Source organism: Carya illinoinensis, chromosome 8, assembly GCF_018687715.1.
Source record: "Carya illinoinensis cultivar Pawnee chromosome 8, C.illinoinensisPawnee_v1, whole genome shotgun sequence".
NCBI lineage: Eukaryota > Viridiplantae > Streptophyta > Magnoliopsida > Fagales > Juglandaceae > Carya > Carya illinoinensis.
Window position 1 is genome coordinate 7,821,048 of NC_056759.1, and position 20,753 is coordinate 7,841,800.

Genomic DNA, 20,753 nt, shown 5'->3' on the forward strand with positions numbered 1-20,753 from the left:
TGCACTAGTTTCCTCGTTTAGTGAAAAATAAAATTTTGTTGCACTATCTACTGCTGAGGCAGAATATGTTGCTGCGGGTAGTTGTTGTGCTCAAGTTCTCTACATGAAGCAACAACTTGAAGATTTTAAACTCATGTATAATCACATTCCAATCAAATGTGATAATACAAGTGCTATAAATCTTTCAAAGAACACAATACAACATTCTAGAACTAAGCATATTGAAATAAGGTATCATTTTTTTCGAGATCATGTGCAAAAAGGCGATATAATATTAGAATTCACAAACACACAAGATCAGTTAGCAGATATTTTCACAAAACCTTTACCAGAAGATAGATTATGTATGATCAGAAGAGAAATAGGTATGATACATGCTATGAATATCTCTTAAAAGATAGACCAGATTCAATAAAAATAGAGATAGATTTTTTAAATACTTTTACATAAACTTGAGATTCTTAGCCTCATGTTTGAGACGCTCATTCTCTTCATACAATATCATGTCATTCTTATCCATGGGAACCGGCAAACAGAATGAAGAATCTAATAAAGATTTTAACTGTTTATTCTTCTGCCAAATGATTCCTTCCCTTATGTGAGACTCTTGAACAATTCGTTGAAGTACAATAATTTATTCTTTGAGCTTTTCAACTTCGTGATTTTTGGCTTGTAACTGAAAAAGCAACAATAGAGGAAGAGTAGCGAGTCCCAAGACTCACTAAGTCATAAATAGTATCAGAATCTGACTTATTAGTCAGATTATTATTTTCTTGCTGCAACATGGCACCAATGGTAGCTGCAGAAAAAACAGGAGGTTGAGATGCAGAATGTCTCATGGATGGATCTAGAGAAATGTTAGAAGAATGAGCCATTGAGAAAAGAATAGAAGGCTTAAAACGAGAATGTTGAAGGAATGCAGATGAGTTATAGAGATGAGAAGAAAACTTGATGCGGATTGGATGAACTTCAGGATTGATTTTATAGAAATAGCATAAAGAATAAGACAAGCTATCATTCAAGTCAAAGAGCAATGTATTTTTTTCCTGATCGGTGAAAATGACATTTTTAGAAGGTCGGAACCTTCAATCTCGTTTGTCAACAACATCAGGCAATTTTTTCAAATCTCCAGCTGCACTTGTCGGGTCACGGACGGATGAAATTTATTTATTTATTTATTTAACTATCTATAGTGTCTACTAACGTACCGTTTTCTTCAGGTCTATTTACTTGCTGCCGATCCTTTTTAATGATGCCAAAAGGGAGAGAAGTTTTAGACTAGAACATTAATGTTGTTTAAATTGCTAAACTTGTTATATATGCTTGGAATTATATTTATACTTTTGCTTGAAAAACTAACGCATATTTTCAGGGGGAGCTTAAGTATTAATACAGGTTTCAAGTTCTATCAAGTATTTGTCATCATCAAAAAGGGGGAGATTGTTGAATCCAAGGTTTCAAGTTTCATGTGATTATAAATCTACACATGGATTTTGATGATAACAAATGAATTCAAAGAATAAAGGAGTTTCAAGCTCAAGTTGTTCACACAATGGAATCAAGCACATCAAAGAACCAAGCATGAGCAAAAAGGAAACAAGTTCACATTAAAGTCATAGAGTAATGTTATAAATCTCTTAAAATGTGAAATTAGGATTAATGCTCAAAATTAATATTTTATCATAAAGTATTAAAATATATTTTCCACATGTGCATGAATATTTTTGAAAATTAAATTTGAAAATTTTGAAAGATGATTGATTGTCATCTTTTGCATGTGCATGCCTTGATTAAAGGGTTGAACTTTGAAAATATTAAAGATGATTGATTGTCATCTTTCACATGTGCATGTTTTATTTGAATATTTTTAAAAGTGATTAATGCTTTTTTAGACTTATACAAAAGGTAGATAATTTTGTTTGAAAATTTTGAAAAGTAAAGTGTGCTCATTTTGTCATATACAAAAAGTAAAAGATTAGGTTTGAATTTTTTGAAAATGAAAGTGTGCTCATTTTGTCATATGCCAAAAGTAAAAGATTAGGTTTGATTTTTTTGAAAAAGTGAATGATGTTGTCTTTGACAATTAAAAAAGAAGAACCTTTTATTTGAATTTTTTGAAAAAGTGAATGATGTTGTCTTTGACATGTGAATCTTTTTAAATTTGAATATGAAGTCTCATATGCCTATAAATAGATCATTTGAGAGCTTCACATTGACAACACCAAGAGCATACAATATTCATTCAAAGCTTTCATTCTCTCTTCTCTAAGCATTGAACATTAATCCTTGTTCATTTTGAGAGATATAGTTTGCGCTGTATTGTTCTTATTTCACTCATTAAGGAGTGTTTTCTGATAACCTACCCACTATCAGCTTTTGTATCAGAAAAAGGGTGTGTATAACCCTTGTGCATGTAGAAAATATTCTACACGGAAAATAGTTGAATCACCACGTGTAAGGTGATTGCAAGTGTAGAGGGTGTTCTACACGGATCCTTTGTAGCGGTATTGTTCAAATGTGTAATAGGTTTCTATCTCCATCTGAAGGAGGTTGAATAGTAAATTTGGGAATCCTCAAGGGGTAGCTTAAGGCGAGGACGTAGGCGGTGGGGCCGAACCTCGTTAACATACTGAGTTTGCTTCTCTCTTACCCTTACTTTTTATATTTATTGTTATTTCATATTTTGTCTATATTTTATATTATATATTTGATTTATAATTGTTATTATTTTAATACAACTCAATTCACCCCCCTCTTATGTTAGTCATCTAGACAACAATATCGCAGCAAATATACATGAAAACAGAGTTTGTTCTCCCTAATTACCATATAGAAAACTGGCTAATAGCTGCAAACTACTGTTCATTTGGATGTCGAGAGTATAACATATGCTTTACACCCACAGTATCACAACTCATGCCTACTCGTTTAACTCTATCAGCTACTACATTCTCAAATGCCATTGCTGAAGCCTGAAGGTGATCAAATCTTGTATAATTAATTGGGCAGCACCCTTCTTGGCTTATTTCCCAACAAATCTCTTACTTAGTAGAAGGAAAATACGTGACCGCATTGTTTATATCATCCAGAAAATGAAATGCAGAAGCAAATGCCTTGCAGGTACCTTGTTTCTAATAAATGAATATTGATAGGCTCTATCTCATTATGTCATGCATGCTTCGTACCATATTAAAGCAGATACCGATGGAAAATCTAGATATCCAAATTCTGTAATATATGCGGCTAAATTGCTGGATGGAACATAAACCATTTTGAATAATCCAAAAAAATTTGTATGAAACTCCAATTCCCCATTAATGAAACTATCACAATAAGATTCATATTACAAGCATATATATTTCGTAAATTTAAAATTTTCTACAGGCTGAAGCGCATTTTCAGTGCGCTAGCTTCTTATTGGTGTCCCACAACAAATAATGCAAAATCGACACAGCCCCCCACAAAAAGTTGTGAGGATGGATCAAGCATAATTCCTTGTTTTTGTTCAAAAATGCAAACAAGTAATAGCCTCGAGTTCTTGAGTTTGCTCCCCATCTCAACCACCGACCAGAACTGTTATGTGCTACCCACCTCAACGACCCAAAAAAAGAGTGGCGGGCTGCTTCAGTAAAATGGTAAGCACGCCTCTGCCGATGGGGTTCCCAACCCCAAAACCCTCAAACCCTGAAGCTGTTTTTCAGCTTAGAATTGTACTTCGCTGGAGAAGGTTTGGCCAAAAGCCCAGTTGGAAGACACAATGTTTTGGAACAGTCTGGTTTCTCCATCTGTAGTGGTGACTTTGAAGGACAGAGGCTGGCCATTGAGATAGGCATTCGATTGCCAATTAGCTCCCCAGTTTCTTGACATTGCCATCCAGTTAGTATTCGAGCCTTTGATGGACACAGATTGAATAGATCCAGCTCCTGCCACATTACTGATCAAAACCAGCTCAAAATAGTCCCTTCCATTGATTGTGAATCTAACACCACCATTCTTCTGGCAGGGAACCCTGCACCATCAGAATCCAAAGAACGTTAGCTAATATGTTAATGATGTGTACAAACCTTTACTCTAATGCTATGTTAAAATATCACTTGCTCCAAATGCTTGAGCTGATGGGAATAAGTCAATTAATTTTTTTACGTTTTAAGTTAACAGAAGTGAAAGAAACAAAAGTTGATACCTTTGGAACAACACAGGCACAATCCCTCCGCTGTAAATGCCAATCTTTTCCCAGGCAGGTTGAGCCATATCAAAATGCTGGAGAGGAGGGTTGCACCAGCCTCCATTGTTGCTTGGAAGATCATAGTTTGGAGGGCAGAAGTTGGTTGCAGTGACTGTCACAGACAGTCCCTTCTTACACCACTTAGAGTCAACATTATAATCACAGATGATCTTATAGCATTGCCCACACGAAGCTCCATCATTGAACAATGCAGTACTTAAGGCTGCAGTCCCGGTCCCATACCCGGTAGAATCCAAGTTCCCATAACCACAAGCTCCTCCTGCAGCAAAACCATGACTCATTAAGATTCAGCCCCGTGTGTCTTTCAGAAAAGAGGAAAATGAAAAAGTATGCTGAAATGAAGTTTTACATACCCATAGTTCCTGAAGCATCACTGCCACCATAAAAGGTAGCATGAGCTTTAGTCCACCCGGAAGGCGAAAATGCATTGACATGGATGGCAAAAAAGCACAGTCCAGAGAAGATTGCTAATACAGAAATGATTTTCCCCATCTTTTGCTAGCCCAATGAAGGAGAACAAACCGAGAAAGACGGAGGAAAAAGTTGGGAGTTTTATCTATGGCTATTGTCATTTCCAAGCACAAAAGCTTCCTCTATAAATAAGGGACCAGATTCAAAAATGCTAAAACTTTACATGTGAACTCTGCAAGTAGAGAGAGCTCATATGTTTTATTTAATTGAATTTTATATTGGGACCTGAAGATTTCTGAGCCTCATTCAATTATTCCCATGTTCTCTAACTCTTACCTCCTGCACCCACATGCTTTCCCCATCAGAAGGGCCGTGAATAAATCGAAATCCACACTCACAATGTTCTTTTATTTTTTTGTTTTCAGATTTGTCAATGTGTCGGTTGCTGCTACTCGAAGATAAGATGAAATATTTAATGATTTTGTGATGGCATATTTTGGTTAGATCATAGCACACAACTTCACATGGTACTACCTTGAGCCATATGATAATACATGGCATTATTCTTCATGTGCCAAGAATATGACCCGCTTTGACATTAGGGGAGAATGATTATATTAATGGGTTTATATTTTATTCCCATTAAATATTTTGTTAAAAAAAAATAAAAAAAAGAAAGACAAAACTATCCTTCATAAGTGGATCTAGACTTGTAAGGAAGGGTATATTTCAAGATATAACACAATGAGTAATTTTAGGACCATATTTCTCTTCTATTTATTTATAAAAAAATTTATTCAATCATCTATTTTCTTATCATCCCATAGCATTAGATAATAGGTTCACAAGTGAATATAATAAATAATCTTCAATCATCTAATTCCATATTATGAAATGATGAAATAGCCCTACTTTTTATTTATTCCGACGAGTATAGTTCAACGAGGTGGAACGACTACAAAAGTGAATTACTTCGTCGGTCCTACAAAAGTGATTTTACAAGTTAATGTGTCTATCAATTTTCTCATGAGTTTAACTTTTGAATTGCCTTTTCTAAGTCTCAATAACCGTCTTGCTTCCTGAAGCCAAATTGGGACCCCTAAAGTGAATTTCAGAGCATATTTTCCAGTCGGCCAAGGTATCAAATGCTCCTTTTATCTAAGTTTTAAGGAATATAATAAATCAAATTTATTTATGTGTCATTGGGATCTACCATTGAATCAAAACTTGCCATGTGGTATATTATCATGATGATCGTCAAGCAAAGCCACGAAAATGGCCTGTTTCGTAAGTATATAAAAAGGAGACACAACTGGCCATGATTAGGCAGCCATAAGAATCTTGAATACAAAAATTATTTTACTGAAATTAAAGGAATTTGCATGCATAAGAAGTATTGAATTTCTTGAGACAGCTCGCGCATTCACACCTCAAAGGTGGCTAAGTTCGTTAAATAAATTATAAATTCTTAAAGCATTAATAATGAATTGAGTCGTACAGCGCATGACAAAGTAGACCAAACGAAAATGCATTAAAATAAAAATTACCTTTCAAAAAAATAATTAGAAAAGGACATAAGAGGAGTAGAGACCCAACAAGATTTCACCATAAGAGCCACTCTAGACGGTGGCGAATAAAACCGTATGCGACTTGTATTGTTTGGAAATTGGATCTTGGAGTTGGAGATCAGTAGTAACTAAAGAACGCAATGCTATGGCGCATATGACATTTCGGTGGTCAGTGGATTGTAGATCGGACATATTCTGATCTACAGAAAAGAAATATATATATATATTAAGAAAAGAAAATAATATAGAGGGAGGTTGGATTACCATAGATCCAAAGAAGAACAGAAGTTTCTAATTCAAGGTGGTACTTAATCCCATCCCGAGAGTTGCGAGACGATAGATTTTAGATCTTGAAATTTGAATGCAAAATACTGTGTGTACTTACAATTTTAACTAACATAACTGTTCTTTTTTTATAGGTCACTAACATAACAATATGTAAAACAATGTGCTGACATGTCAACTATTGTTACGGTGAAAATTATGAATTTGAAATTCTTAAAAAGAAAACTGATAGATAAAATTATAAATACATGTATCCTTTGCTTTTCACTTTTTGTATTCCATTTAAGTGGCGTGAGAACCTGACTGCCAAATTGCTTTACGAAGGATCTACTGCTGCCACTAACAGCATTAACGGGGCCACGATTCTATGAGGTCAAGGCCATATTCGATCACATGCTGCGGTACAATCCCCAATGACAGTGAAGAACATAAACTCTCTCGCGCGTGGTATTTTCACAGGACTTAAGCTTTAAAACCACCAGCGTCCCACTAAATCTATTTTCTTCTTTATAAAACAAAGAACAAAATGGTGCAATCGACACAACAAAGAAAGCAAAGATTGTGCCTAATTCAAATCAATGTAACGAAACTGTCCCAACAAAAAGGATGATAATAATAACAATAATAAAGTATTCTTCGAGGAAAATGAAATATTCATGGGGATCTATAAAGAGGAAACAAATGCATATATTAGAAATGTACAAGGCTCTTTTCACAACACAAAACTAACATCCAATGTTAAAAATCATCATCTTCTTCACAGATATTCATGTACCTGGCAAGTTCTTGCTCCTGCTGTTGCCTCTCTCTCCTCTCTTCAGAACTTTTATTCTCCATGTACGTATTCGGAGGGGACCCAAACTGCTTCATTGTACATTTCAAGACACAAAGCAATCCCCCGGGAGTTCAAAGCAACTGGTTAGTCTGTGACTCACTAGTGGAGTAAATATCTCCAGTTTCCTTTGATACCATCCATCCATTTCCATAATCCAAGGTGGATGCTCTCAGAAATCACCAACATAGCCAGGAAGTGTCTGGAAAACCACGTTTGGCTGCGCAAGTTCTTCGCCCTCACCCTTCACATTTATGAAAAATATATACACACATGCATATGCCCCAATAAATAATGTACACATACACCTATATATATAGTGTGTGAGGGAAAGGCCACCATGATCAAGAACTTTAGGAACCCCTATTGCAACATCCCCAGCATATACATCCAATTTTCAAGTGTGAAATGCATAATAAGAAGCATTAATTTATCCTAAGAAAATTTTAAAACAAAACATTAATTTGACACCAAAAACTCTCCAAACAAAAATAAAAGAATGCGGCTCAATCAAAATGGAAAATTACAACTGTCCAAGCATGTCACCTAAATCTACAACAAAAAGGGTTTGCCTCATTTGGGAATTCCAAACTTATAAGTCTACAGCACTAACATATGAATATGACCTACAATAAGTACTAGCACAGGACCATAAATGGTACTAACAAGAGAGAATGAAACATAGATCAGAAAGTTCCATAACTCGAGTCATTTCCAATGTGCTCTTGGAAGCCCACTCAATGTCTCATGCAGCTGCCTGGATCGGTCCATTGGATCTAAAGCCACGGCCCCTTCCACGATTTCCCCTCCCACGGCCTCGTCCTACCACAGAGCAATTCCATCACATTAAACAAAGTAAACTAGATCACCACAAGAATGAATAGAATTGAACAGGGCTGTCTCCTTCTAGTTTACTATCAAATCGTCTGGGAACACAATGCATTGAAACTTATCCAAATTCTCGAGTTATCACTTATAATCCATTAAACAAAATCAAACAGATGAGACCAAGACTTTCTCTCATAAAAGGTTTGCCTCTGACTTGATAAATCATGATTGCAACAAAAATGAGGCAGTTCTCTGATAAGTCCAAATTAAGGCAGTACTACCGTTCACAACTAAAGATCACAAAGGACATTTTATAGATTGTGATGCAATCATGGCTTTAACACGTCTCACTTTAAAATGTCTCTGAACAGAGTGGGGCAATCACAAACAACGTTCTACTCAAAGTTCAATTAACGGCTGACTAATAGAGAGAAAAGGGAAGGGAGTTAAATTATATGACTTCTCTTTCATCTTTAGGGTCTTTGGAAGCTCCGAGTATTATTCAAAACTTGCGGTTAAAGGTAAGCCATCAATTAGTTATCAGATCATGCAGCAATTAATCATTGCCAAACACATTTGCAAAATGCTTATGGCGGTAAGTATTTCACAGGGAGGGTTCAGGTCCTTTGTTCTCCCAAGAATGAACGAGTTTCCACAAGAAAGAAAAGGAAATTGGCCAAACCCACACCCATTTCAAAAGGAAAATGCAAGGTGGTCCACTACAGGAACCTATTCAACTATACCCAGAGTATTAAACCAAAAAAAAAAATTACCACGGCCTTGAGCAGGTGCTTCTCGATGGTATCCTCCCTCTTGCTGTGTATCAACTTGAGGTCCACCATACCATCCCCTTCCACGGCCACGGAAACCACGTCCTCTTCCACGACCCCTACCCCTTGCATTGCCCCGACCGCGGTCCCAACCTCCATCCTCATAATCAGCTGCCACAAAACCATTCCCTGAAATAAATGTAAAATCCCTATCATGAAAATGTCGCCATGCTACCAAAATCATTAGATACTTATAAAAAAAAATCCTTAATATTTCAGAAAACTGATGCCAGTACTATCTTCTGTTGCTTATTTATAATGTGGAGAAATGGATAGCACAGCCAGCATCATTAGTTTTAACAGAGGAAAACAAAAAAGGAGATCTCTCTAAAAGTCATTGTTTGATTCCTGCTCACCGCCTTTCCATTTGCAAAACCTATTTGAGACAACTCTCTTGAACTTGACACACACACACAATTAGTCGGCCATCAATTAACAAGAATCAAAATCTTCAGCCAAAAAAAAAAAAAAAAAAGATAAGATATTATGATATTGAAAGTGCGCAAATAGATATAAAATGTGATGTACCTCTAGCTTTTGCCCTTCCTCTGCCACCACGGCCCCAACCTCGACCATTAGGTGAACCCTCTGCAATGTACAAAGAAATTGAAAAATTCAAATATGTTAATATCAAAAAGATAAAAAGGATAATCATGGTGTGGAACTACCTCCATCATAATCAAACTCTGTAGATGGCTTCACCAGCTCTGCGGGTAATGGAGCCTGGTACCTGAGAACATAGGTAATCCATAAGTGATAAGTGACGCTAGATATCTGCAAATGATCACAGAAAATTCGTCTAAAAAGTAGATAAAATCCTGCCTAACAGTGTTCAAGCTAAAGCTCAACCTCCATTAACACCTTATCTTTCAAAATCAGTCCAATAATCCCATAAGTACAAGTTATAGAAGTCCAGCTTCCCTTCAAAAATAAATATCTACTCAGATTCTGACTTGTAAAGATTAAAAAGGCCTCGTGCCTACCTCAACCAAACCACGGTAAGATAAGCAAAGCAACTCATGCTTCCATTGCCACCAGCACAATCCACATGTAACTATCACATAATAGTTTATAAACTGCAGCATATAGATGCTAATAGAGAATTTGATATGGTCTTCCCAAATGAAAGGGACACGAAAAAATTGTTGATGGCACTTACAATCACCACGCACAGCTCACACCACAAATTTAGCACACAACACTTGAAGCATTTAATGAACTCAACAATAGTTCCAACATATCAAAAACTTGGGACACTTCTAATTTCTATGTTGCAAGCATATCGACAAAATTCCATAAATTCACATGAAGCACCTGCCAATTTGCATTCAATACTAAATGTCAACTGGTAAAAACTCACCCAACAGAGGATGTATTCAGTTCATTCTTTGAAAGGGTTATTGTTATCATTGACACATGCCTCGTGGTTTCCAATCTGTGATAAACACAACAGAATAAGTCATTGGAACATCTATGATCATACCAAGAATAGGAATCTAATCCCTTTCAAAAAATTTAAATGCAACATTTCTTAAAATAAAGTTGAAGCTCGTCTTACGGAAGGAGGCCTTCCTCCAGGGGCTCCCATGTATCGGTTATATCGGTGGATCCAATTGAAGTATTCTGATGAAGGCCAACAATTCTTCTCTGCATGGAAATAAAAAGATCATATTGAAGCATATTCATCCTAATTGGGAAAAAAAAAGGGTCCAATTCTCAGCCCACTGATAGGCAAATTGTAAGAACAACCTTAATTAACTCCACAATTGTCACTGTCTTGTTGATGGCTCTTCCCATTGCCTTGAATACAATTTCACTTGAACCTTTTTCCTCCTACAAATAATATAAAAGGACAATCAAGGGATTAAAGACATAAACTAAATAAAAAAAAAAATATTAGTGGAGAAAATGAAAACATTATTACCATGAAACATAAATTCATCAAAATAAATGTTTGACGAAAGGTCTAACTAAAAAAATGTAAGCCCTAACAAAGAAAACCCACATACTTGGAAGGCTAGCACAACCATTCCACATTGTGTTATGAAAAATCAATCTCTCGGTCCCCTTGGTGGTTTTAACTGGATCAAAATTCATTTCATTTGAGAATACAAGATTGGGCCTAAGATTTTAGACCAATTTCCAGCGATTAATGCTCTTTCTCGAAGTTTCCAAATATTGTTTTCACTTCTGTCGTAGAAATTCACATGCCGTTTCTCAAATTGTTCGATATTACCAAAAAAAAAATCACTTAAACCCAAACCCAACAACTTCCCTCGCGCTTCAGAGTCAATTCAACAAATAGCAATTTGACAAATAGTTGCCCTAAAAGGCCCCAAACAAATCTATACAGCGCTTGTAAAAACAGCCAACTAATCAGAGGTTTTTCACTACAAAAAGTTCAACGATATAACCATGCAAAGGGAAATTGGAGAGAGTGTGAGCGAGAGCAATACTTGAAGCAAGCTCATGGCATAGGTGATATAGTTGCGCATCCTTCCCTGACTCGTAATACGAATCTCATTCGCATCAATCGGCGTCTCAGCTCTCGGCTTCTCGACTCTCTGGTACCGATCCATCTTCACAACCAAAAAACCAAAAGCACATCAGAGCCAAGCACGGAAATAAAGAACAGCTACCATTACGAACAAGAGATTTAAGGCATGAAACAAAGAACACCTATCAGTAAGAACAGAATTTGAGGAAAAGATCAACTAAAGGAAAGAAAAGTGATTTCGTAGGAAGGGGTAAGAGAAACAAAAAACAAAGTAGTTGCGAGTAGGAAAATCTAGGATTTGGATCGATATGTTGGGTCTGTTACCGTGGTTCGTTAGGATAAGTTTGCTCCACCAAGAAAGAGCCCTCTTCTACGGCTTCGTTTCTTCTTTTACGCCCTAATCTCTTCCCGACACATTTCGCCCTTTATATACTCACACTTTTCCCAAACTGCCCCAACCAAATCTTTATCCAGTCCATACAGTTTTTCTTTCTGGTACATCCTTGAAACTCCTTTGGATGATTGAAAATGATATCATGTGCCCCCCTCGATTTAATCTGTCTTATTTTATTTTTTTAATATTTTTTATTTAATGGTTAAAGAAGTGGGAGTTAATGTATTGGAATTTTTTATTTTTAAAAAATATTTAAAATAAAAAGTGAAGATAAATATATATATATATATATATATATATATATATAATTTGTGTTGAAGGCTTACCGAGTAGAACTACCCTTAGATAATATTATAGCTTTTAGTTTGAAATTTATAGGAGTAGAACTTAGGTAATAAATTGTATAATTAAAAAATTGCTTCTTATTTTTTAACTATATGTCTAAATACTTTTTAAACATGTTATCTTTCTTTTAAAAATAGTATAACTGTAATCAATTAGCATGGTCCAAAAGGCTTTAAGATAAACGGGAGAAACTCATTTCTTCTTTCTCTCACGTAAAAAATCAAGAATTCGAGATTTAATTTTCACCAGAGAGAATGAAGCCATCTTCTTTCCCTCATTCCTCCTTTTACTCATTTTGTTTATCAAGGTAATTCTTTTTATTTAATTTTATTTTACTTCATTTAAAGTCGAAAAAGACAGATCTATAGTTTTTTTTTTTTTTAATCTTAAAGCATTTTGAAAATTGCAATAAAATGCTTAGTTTATTTTATTTTATTTTCTGCTAATGCCAATATGAAGTATTGAAGTTAGTCCTCTAGAGTGCCAAGAAAATATTCAAAAAAATCCACATCACCCTTTCAAAACAGTAAAACCTTCTCTACAAAGGCTAACAATGACCTAGAAGCTCCAGCTCAAGACCCATATAATGCTGTCAGGATGGTGAACTGGTTAAGAATTGGGTTGACGGGGAAAGAAGCCGACCATCTAATAGTGGGAATTTATTCTAAATACATTAGAAACAGAATATGCATATGAAATAAGGAGGATAAGAGTGGCACATATTAATATTAATGGATAAATGGTGATCAAAGGAAATTGAAGTCATGAGGTTTACTGGCTTCCGGGTATGTGATAAGATGTAGATGATTTCACAAGTGGAAGCTCTGCTGATGTAAGGCTACTGGATTTTAGATTTCCCAGTGCCTTGATCTGAGAAACAGAGCAACCCAGTGAGAATCAATAGATTCGATTCATTGTGCTACTCTTCGAACAAAACAAATAAACTATACCGCGCCACGGTCCAGCCCAATAATATATATATACACACACTAGGTAAAAGTAATGTGCAACATTTGCTTAGTTTATATTTAATTTTTTTTTAATTTTTTTGTTAAGAACTAATTTTTTATTAATAAGGACGTAATAGTTTTAATTAATTAAATAACGATATAATGTTTATGTAATTTATAAATAATTACACACCGTGATATATTATAAAAGAAGAACATTAATAGAAACTATAACATAGTCCTATAAATAAATATCGTCTATAATTTTATGAAAGTTATTTGAGATAATTTTAATTATAGGACAACGATCTAGCATTTTCCTCATCTTGCATTGCTTTAATAGAGAGAACATTAAAATACCTATGTTTTTTCTCCTTCAGTTTCTCTGAAACTATATAAACTAGAATCTTCTGAATTTTTTTTTATAATTTCTCTACAATGCTTTTAATATACGGTCGATGTTCCTACAAAATAAATTTTGAATAGCTTTGCATAATTAATAAAAACCGAATTTCTTTTTTAATTAACTCAATATAACCAAACTCAATTTTTGAATAAAAATTTTAAAAGATACCTCTCCAGAATGTTCCATCAACTCAACTGATGAACAACCAAATGCCTCTTTTGCTACTTCACCAAATATAGTAGCAATTAGCTTTCCAGTATTATCTCCAATTCAACATATGCCCTAGCACTTTAAATGTATTGAATATATTATTTTCAATTTGAATAATGTTCAATTCTAAATTAAATTAGACATCAATTATAAATTAAAATTATAAGATACATATCGTGGTTTGTAGACACCTTGGCTTTTGCAATATATATAGACGAAGCTTTCATCGTATTTATATCCAGTTCTTTTATTACAGCTAACACATGACATGTAATAAAATACTTGGGCTAAGTCAATCACATTTATCTTATCCTTTATCTAGAATTTTCCTTTCTATGTTAAATCATAATCAATTTTTAGAATGAATGCTTGTATAAATATTTTAATTTATTACTGATAAAATAATATTTACCACTATGGGTTGCAAACCCTTCATCAACTCTGCAATATCACAATTCTTTACAATTTCTCGAGTACCAACAAATGACAGAGGGGCAGATGGGTATGTCAAGCATCTTATAATGATATTTTTAATTATCAAATCATTATTCTCTACCCTTAAAATTCAAAAAAAGAATAATAATATAAGGAAATGAACAGGTAAATTACATAAATCACATAATTAACTGTAATATAAATGCATTAATATGTAATTGTTAATTTGCGAGAATTACCATTGCTTCATTGTAGCTGCTTTAGAAAGAAGATGATTGATTGTAAAGGTACTTGATAGACGTGATGACAGAGATAATCGTTTGTTGAAATTGAGATCAATATTAATGCAAGTATATACAATATGGAAAAATATCTAAGCTTCTTAATTATTATAAATACCGTTATATGATTCAATAGATATTTTTGTTCCAAGTATTATTAGTTTAACTTCAATATTTTCTGACATTCGTTTTGGACAAATCGACTCCAGATAGGCAAATATATGGGGTTCAAATTACAAAATTGAAATAATTAAAAGAATTAATAGAAATTTTCTAAATTAATATTGGAATTCAATTTTAAAAGAAATTAGAAGTTACAAGAATTTTTTTACCTTTCATCAATAAGATATATCTCCTGATTGTTGTTGGTCCAAATGCTATTGTTACCTCTTTAGTTTGTTTAATTTTAATTGTAACAGTTAAAATATCTAAATATTTAAATATGAAATATTAATTTATTGATAATTAATTTATAATAAATTTAAAGTAAATTACCTATTTCTCCAATCGACCCTTTATAAGCCTCTAAGTCCTTGAATGGGACGATCTCATATTTTGATGCCTCTATTTGCTCTTCATTTTGTGGAACATCTTCTATTATTATTCTTGAGTTCAAAGTCCATTGATATTGATATTCTCTAATTTTGTAATTTGGATCAACTGATTTGACATATGCATTGCTGATATAATACGACTACAAAATATTTAAAGTGTTGTCCCGGGAGTCAATATTAGTTCAAAACATTGCTGTCTGCACTTGATTTCTCTGGACTAACAATAAAAATAATTGTGATCAATAGTGTATTATATAAAATTATGATGATTATTTTACTGCAATAATTTTTTTAATAATTTTATTTATTTTTAATTTTTTTAAAACAAAATATGTTATTGAAAGATAAATAAATAAATGCAACATCATTAATATTTTTATATAATATGATAGAATTTAAGAACCTCCAATTTCAAAGAATATAAAAAATTGGAAACATAATATATACTAACAAATATTATACCTCTTGATTAATTAATGTTAGATTTTAATACTTTACTGTTGTGCGTTGGCTTATTCGCTTAGGTCACTTCTCTGCAATGATCATCTTAATTTTTCAGTTATTTGTATTTGAAGTGGTATTCTTTATTGATGCATACACCATTAGCAATTTTTTTCCTTTTCAAATACAAAAATATCATATGCATAAGTATAATAAATCTTAATTTAAATTCATGAACTATCAAAACAATTGACAAAGACATTTAATTATATGACTGAATATTAGACATAGAGAGATTAATATTATAATAGACAATAAATCAAAACTATATAATTAAATTTAGTTACCTGTATAACATTAATTCAAACATGATAATATTAGTAATTCTGTAAACACAATATTTTTTATGCAGTTCTTTTCACGTTATTCAATGGACACTGGTCGTATTAGAATCCTCACTGCAGATGCTATCTTCACCCTTGATAAAGTCACATATAATTGACTATGTGAAAAAACTGGTTAACGTAAATAAATCACAACATAATCCAATGTATGTCCTTATGACTTATTTATAGTTATTGCGAAACTTAATCTTATAGGGAACTGACTTCATTTGAATGGAAAACTATTATTTTCATCAACATTTCGTAATAATGACTTCCTTGTAATGAGCACTCTTTTTTCGATATGGTATCCAACTGCAATTTCTGCATCTATGAAATTTCAATCAAAAGCCCGACAAATTAAATGGGTTCCATTGCATAGCCTTTCTGAAGGATTAATGTTTCTAAACAGTATGATGAAACAATTTTTCTTGAGTAATAATTTATAAGGCGGAAATCCATTTGGCGTTAGAGTATTTAAGAAATCTTTCATAACTGATTATTCAAATGCATCTATTCTCTCACTAAAACTGTAATATCGCTGGACTTCACTTGGGAACCTATGATTTAACAATATATTTATTCCATCAACACAACCGTTCTTTGGTATTAATATGGCTTTATTCATCATAATTAAAATATTTATTGAATATTCATGAATATTGTGGAAAATATCTTATATTAAATGATCTAAAGAAGTGTTATTATCATCATAGGGAACAAGCATCCCATTCGAGATTTTTATGGTTTCATCAACTGTGTTTAGTGGCATTCCGTTGCCTACTTCTAACACATAATCTGAAAAAACTGGATCCAATTTTACTCGCATATTTTCAATTAATCAGAATTTGGTCAATGTAGGCCACAAATAGGAATAAATTAAACTAGAATTAACTTGCTCTTGTCTTGTTCCTTTACGAACCAAGGGTAAAACTTGTCAAAAATCTCCATCGAAAACAACAACATTTCCACCGAATGTTACATCTGAATCATTGATGTCTCATAGCATTTTATCTAATGCTTTTATGTGTTGTTTTCTTGTCATTGGAGCCTCATCCCATATTATTAATTTGGTTGCACGTACTAGGTTTGCCAAGGCACTTTGTTTGATGACAAAACATGTGCTACTTTTGTTAGTATCAAGTGGAAGCTTAAAACATAAGTGTGCTATTCGACCTCCCGGAAGAATAGATGTAGTAACACCTGATGAAACAATTGCAAGTGCTACTAATTTTTTTGATCGTACTGTTGCGAGAAGTACCTTGTACGTAAATGTTTTCCTTGTCCCACCTAGACCATCTACAAAGAATGTAGTATTTTGGTTTGCAAATACTTTTTTCAGTACTGCCTTATAGACATGTTGTTGTTCACTATTAAGAGATTTTGATGCGGCAATATATTCTTCTGTAATTTCAACAGCCAATTCATCATCGATGTCTCTAGATTGAAATTCTTTTTCATCAAAGCAAATGTCATCATCAAGAAAATGGTAGGAATTAATGTCTTTCCCTATTGATTTAATTGTAAAAGAGATTGAGCGCAATACTTGGATTCTTACATTTGATATAGAATCTTTTGTTGATTTGAAATCAACTGACATATCTTGCTCAAAATGTTCCCAAAGCTCCATCGGATTAGTTGGATTACAATAAATCAATATTGTTGCAAATAACCGTCTCAAATTGGACTACATTTAATATAGAGATGTTTCATGTAAACAATCTTCTAAGCTACTGTCTCTCTGTAGCAAACCATGCATTTGTGCTGCCTCGTGAAATGTTGGGGCCACAACACTATCAATTGTCCTAAGATATTCAAATGACAAACGTCATTTTACATGGTTTAGCAATATCCGCAGATAATTCCTCTCACCTTCAAATAGATTTATTGTAACAATACGACCTATAACGGTTTTCTTTTTCTCAGGAGTTAACTCTTTGTATTGTTGGCTCCAAACATAATATTCTGGAAATTCTTTATACAGTAATCTCCTTGCATTCTCATATATTCGATTTAATGCAAAAAATTCTGTTAACATTGATTTTCTAGAACGATCTAAATTAACAACATGGATTATATCGTCATTTACTCAGAAAGTCACTACGTGTTGATCCTCCATATGTAAATATAAACTATACACTGTTGGGTATATTTCATTGATAATAAAACCATATATTCTCTGCATAGTTTTAAGGGGTGCAATCTATCAGACCGATTGGAATTGTTGAATTTCATTAACTTGTTGATTATTTTGTTCAAAAATCAAGTTGAAAGCAACACGATCATGCCCTTTATAAATATACTTATAAAGATATTTGATTACTTTTTATTGTAGAACAAATCTCGATATTAATGTAACAGTCAAATGTTGCAAGCAAATATAGATTGTATGGAACAAGCCAGCGATTATCTAAATTTTATCCTCTGACTTTGACAGTTATTTCATTGTTTGAACACCTATATATTGGGAAGCAACCATTTCCAACAGTTATAGCAGATGCATAATTTTTTGAATAATTACTTTTGTAACAACATTTTTATTTTCATGCAGACATTTAATGGATTCAAGACAACTTTTTTTTTTTCATGCAAACATTTGATAGATTCAAGACTCTACATGGTCTATGCATCATATGGTTAACAACAACGTTATGTAAGTGCAAGTTTGTATTTTTACCAAGTATATCTGTTTATACAATCTAATCAAAAGATTCAGATGCATAGACTTTCCAATACTTTTGTAAGATAATTAAAAAATGCACGTGTGGAATACCTCTTTTTTGGTGCTCATTAACGTAGACATATGCTGAGATTTTACCAAATATTTGCCACTTGAATAATTGATCTTTTAATTCTTTTAATTTTGCATGAAAGACTCGAGCAACCAAATCAGGTCGATTTTGGTTCACCTCATGCAGATTTAGTTCATTTGTAATTTCTTACTAGTTTGGATTGCACGCCATTGTTAAGAAAATGTTTGGTTTGCCATAACACTGAACTAAAACCATTGCTTCTATATGTCTTTTTCTCACGTCTCTTAGACCTCCAATAAATGACGAAGGTAATATAATTCGTTTTCCAATATTAGAAGAGTTTGTTTTCCCAAGGATAATGACATCAACAATACCTTGATATAACTCTGATCGAATATGTTGTTGCTTATTTCTAAAATAATCTAATATTGACGTCTCGATCTTAACACACATATCTACTACAAATTGTTGTAATAGTCGACTAGAAAGTAGCAAAATTGATCTAACATTCTCTCTTATTTATAATTTGTAGCAATAATATTCACGACATGAAACAATTGGATCCTTCATTTTTCTATTTAATGCTACAAAAGTTGAATGTGAATGAAATGTTACTAAACTTGACTTACATACTAAATGAAATTTTTGAATATTAAGACTGCAATCTAATCTCATTGTTCTCTTACAAGTAATTCTTCTACAGTCACTGATTGTTTAGGATTTATTGATCGGTTTGTTTCGTTATATGTAGATCTACTTCCTCTACTAACTCTTTCAATCCCTTGATGAAAACCAATATCGTCAAAAGAAAATAATAACAGGTATTGCAATAGATCATAACACCCAAAATAGTACTGAACTATATGACTTCCACCAAAATGGTTAAAGACAAAAATGCCATGTCCTCTGAGTTGATTCTCATCATCATTTTCTACCCATATTGCTGCAACTTGTGAGGATGTGGGGGCATTGAATACACGTTGATCTAGGCCAGCATTTGATCTTATACTAATTATTTGATTTTTCAAATCTGGCAAATTACCAAGAGAGTGGAAAAAATAGAATACGGATTGATGCGAAGAATATCAATGAGTTGAGTTACAATTGATGGATCAATTCTGTTTGAATCAGAATGCAATTTTCTAATTCATACTCTATATCATAGAAATATAACTGGAGATAAGAAGGACAGTCATTTGAAGGAAGCAAATCATTGATCTAGTGATAAATCTGTCCCTGAGTTCTGAAAGTATAAATCCCTCTATTTCTCCTGCAAATATCTTTATCAAATTCACTCCAAATGATTTAAAAACGAACTTGTTATTATAAATTCAAATGTATATCCTAAAATGTGTAGATTTATCTATGTTGAAGGTAAACACTGCATAAAATTGATTAGAACATCATATATAGCTAAAGAAATTGTCCCATCAATACAGAAAAAGCTAGTTGTTTCATGGTGGAATCACTTTACTCTACAATGTATGCAGCTTAGTACTAAGGGCAGAGAATATGCTTCAGATGGCACTACCTTCAATAATTGTCTAAATCCAATAGAACCATAATACGTTTGACATATTTTGTTAAAAAATGAAAATAAGGCAACAGACGCAAACTCATCATATTGTTTGAATTATCTAACTAAGGACACTACTGGTACAATAGTAAGATGTGATGACTGAATTAAAAGAACAACCTAATTTTATATTTGTTTCTTAACCCTACAAGGTGTCGATATATTTGTTTCATACCTCAACTCCTCTCAAACAATATATGGATCCTATTTGTATAATATATTTCGAAATCTTAGAGAAAAAGAATACAATGATGATTAAATAAGAAATATCAAAAAATGATTAGAGGAGAACCTATTGAATAAAGAGTTGATTAAATGATTTTGAGACATTGTTTATGAATGAATTTGTCTCTGAATTAATGACATGGAGATCAACACCAGGAAGAACACATACTTTACGAGACGAATCTATTTCAACGATATCAATTTGAACATCAGAATTTTGTTGTCTCTTTGATACTCTTTAAACAAGACTAAAGTCTTGAATGTTGTCTGTATATTGGACATCATTGTTTGAATATCGCGCAA

At 33.1% G+C, this 20,753-nt stretch overlaps 2 protein-coding genes across 2 annotated transcripts; both read right to left on the bottom strand.

Moving 5' to 3' along the window:
• Positions 1 to 3,277: 3,277 nt before the first annotated feature.
• On the bottom strand, positions 3,278 to 7,674 carry LOC122318834 (expansin-A11). The gene is made up of 4 exons (XM_043136516.1): positions 7,286 to 7,674; positions 4,600 to 6,425; positions 4,184 to 4,505; positions 3,278 to 4,009 (listed from the first exon to the last, which is right to left on the bottom strand). Exons 2-4 carry the CDS (start codon positions 4,736 to 4,738, stop codon positions 3,703 to 3,705), a joined length of 768 nt encoding a protein of 255 aa, XP_042992450.1. The 5' UTR covers positions 4,739 to 6,425; positions 7,286 to 7,674; the 3' UTR covers positions 3,278 to 3,702.
• Positions 7,675 to 7,820: 146 nt separating this feature from the next.
• Positions 7,821 to 11,981, bottom strand: LOC122318835 (ribonuclease P protein subunit p25-like protein). The gene is made up of 9 exons (XM_043136517.1): positions 11,822 to 11,981; positions 11,457 to 11,579; positions 10,750 to 10,833; positions 10,559 to 10,647; positions 10,361 to 10,435; positions 9,669 to 9,730; positions 9,529 to 9,588; positions 8,944 to 9,129; positions 7,821 to 8,164 (listed from the first exon to the last, which is right to left on the bottom strand). The coding sequence occupies exons 2-9, from the start codon at positions 11,577 to 11,579 to the stop codon at positions 8,088 to 8,090; spliced, it is 756 nt and encodes a 251-aa protein (XP_042992451.1). The 5' UTR covers positions 11,822 to 11,981; the 3' UTR covers positions 7,821 to 8,087.
• Positions 11,982 to 20,753: the final 8,772 nt, after the last annotated feature.

What these genes read in the sequence shown, in the direction of transcription:
- LOC122318834 (XM_043136516.1), bottom strand. Translation starts at nt 4,738, where the DNA reads ATGGGGAAAATCATTTCTGTATTAGCAATCTTCTCTGGACTGTGCTTT. An exon ending in TGATGCTTCAGGAACTATGG is followed by an intron (nt 4,506 to 4,599) that starts GTATGTAAAACT and finishes GTTTTGCTGCAG; the next exon opens with GAGGAGCTTGTGGTTATGGG. An exon ending in GTGCCTGTGTTGTTCCAAAG is followed by an intron (nt 4,010 to 4,183) that starts GTATCAACTTTT and finishes CTGATGGTGCAG; the next exon opens with GGTTCCCTGCCAGAAGAATG.
- LOC122318835 (XM_043136517.1), bottom strand. Translation starts at nt 11,579, where the DNA reads ATGGATCGGTACCAGAGAGTCGAGAAGCCGAGAGCTGAGACGCCGATT. An exon ending in CAATTGTGGAGTTAATTAAG is followed by an intron (nt 10,648 to 10,749) that starts GTTGTTCTTACA and finishes ATTTCCATGCAG; the next exon opens with AGAAGAATTGTTGGCCTTCA. An exon ending in CTGGAGGAAGGCCTCCTTCC is followed by an intron (nt 10,436 to 10,558) that starts GTAAGACGAGCT and finishes TGTTTATCACAG; the next exon opens with ATTGGAAACCACGAGGCATG.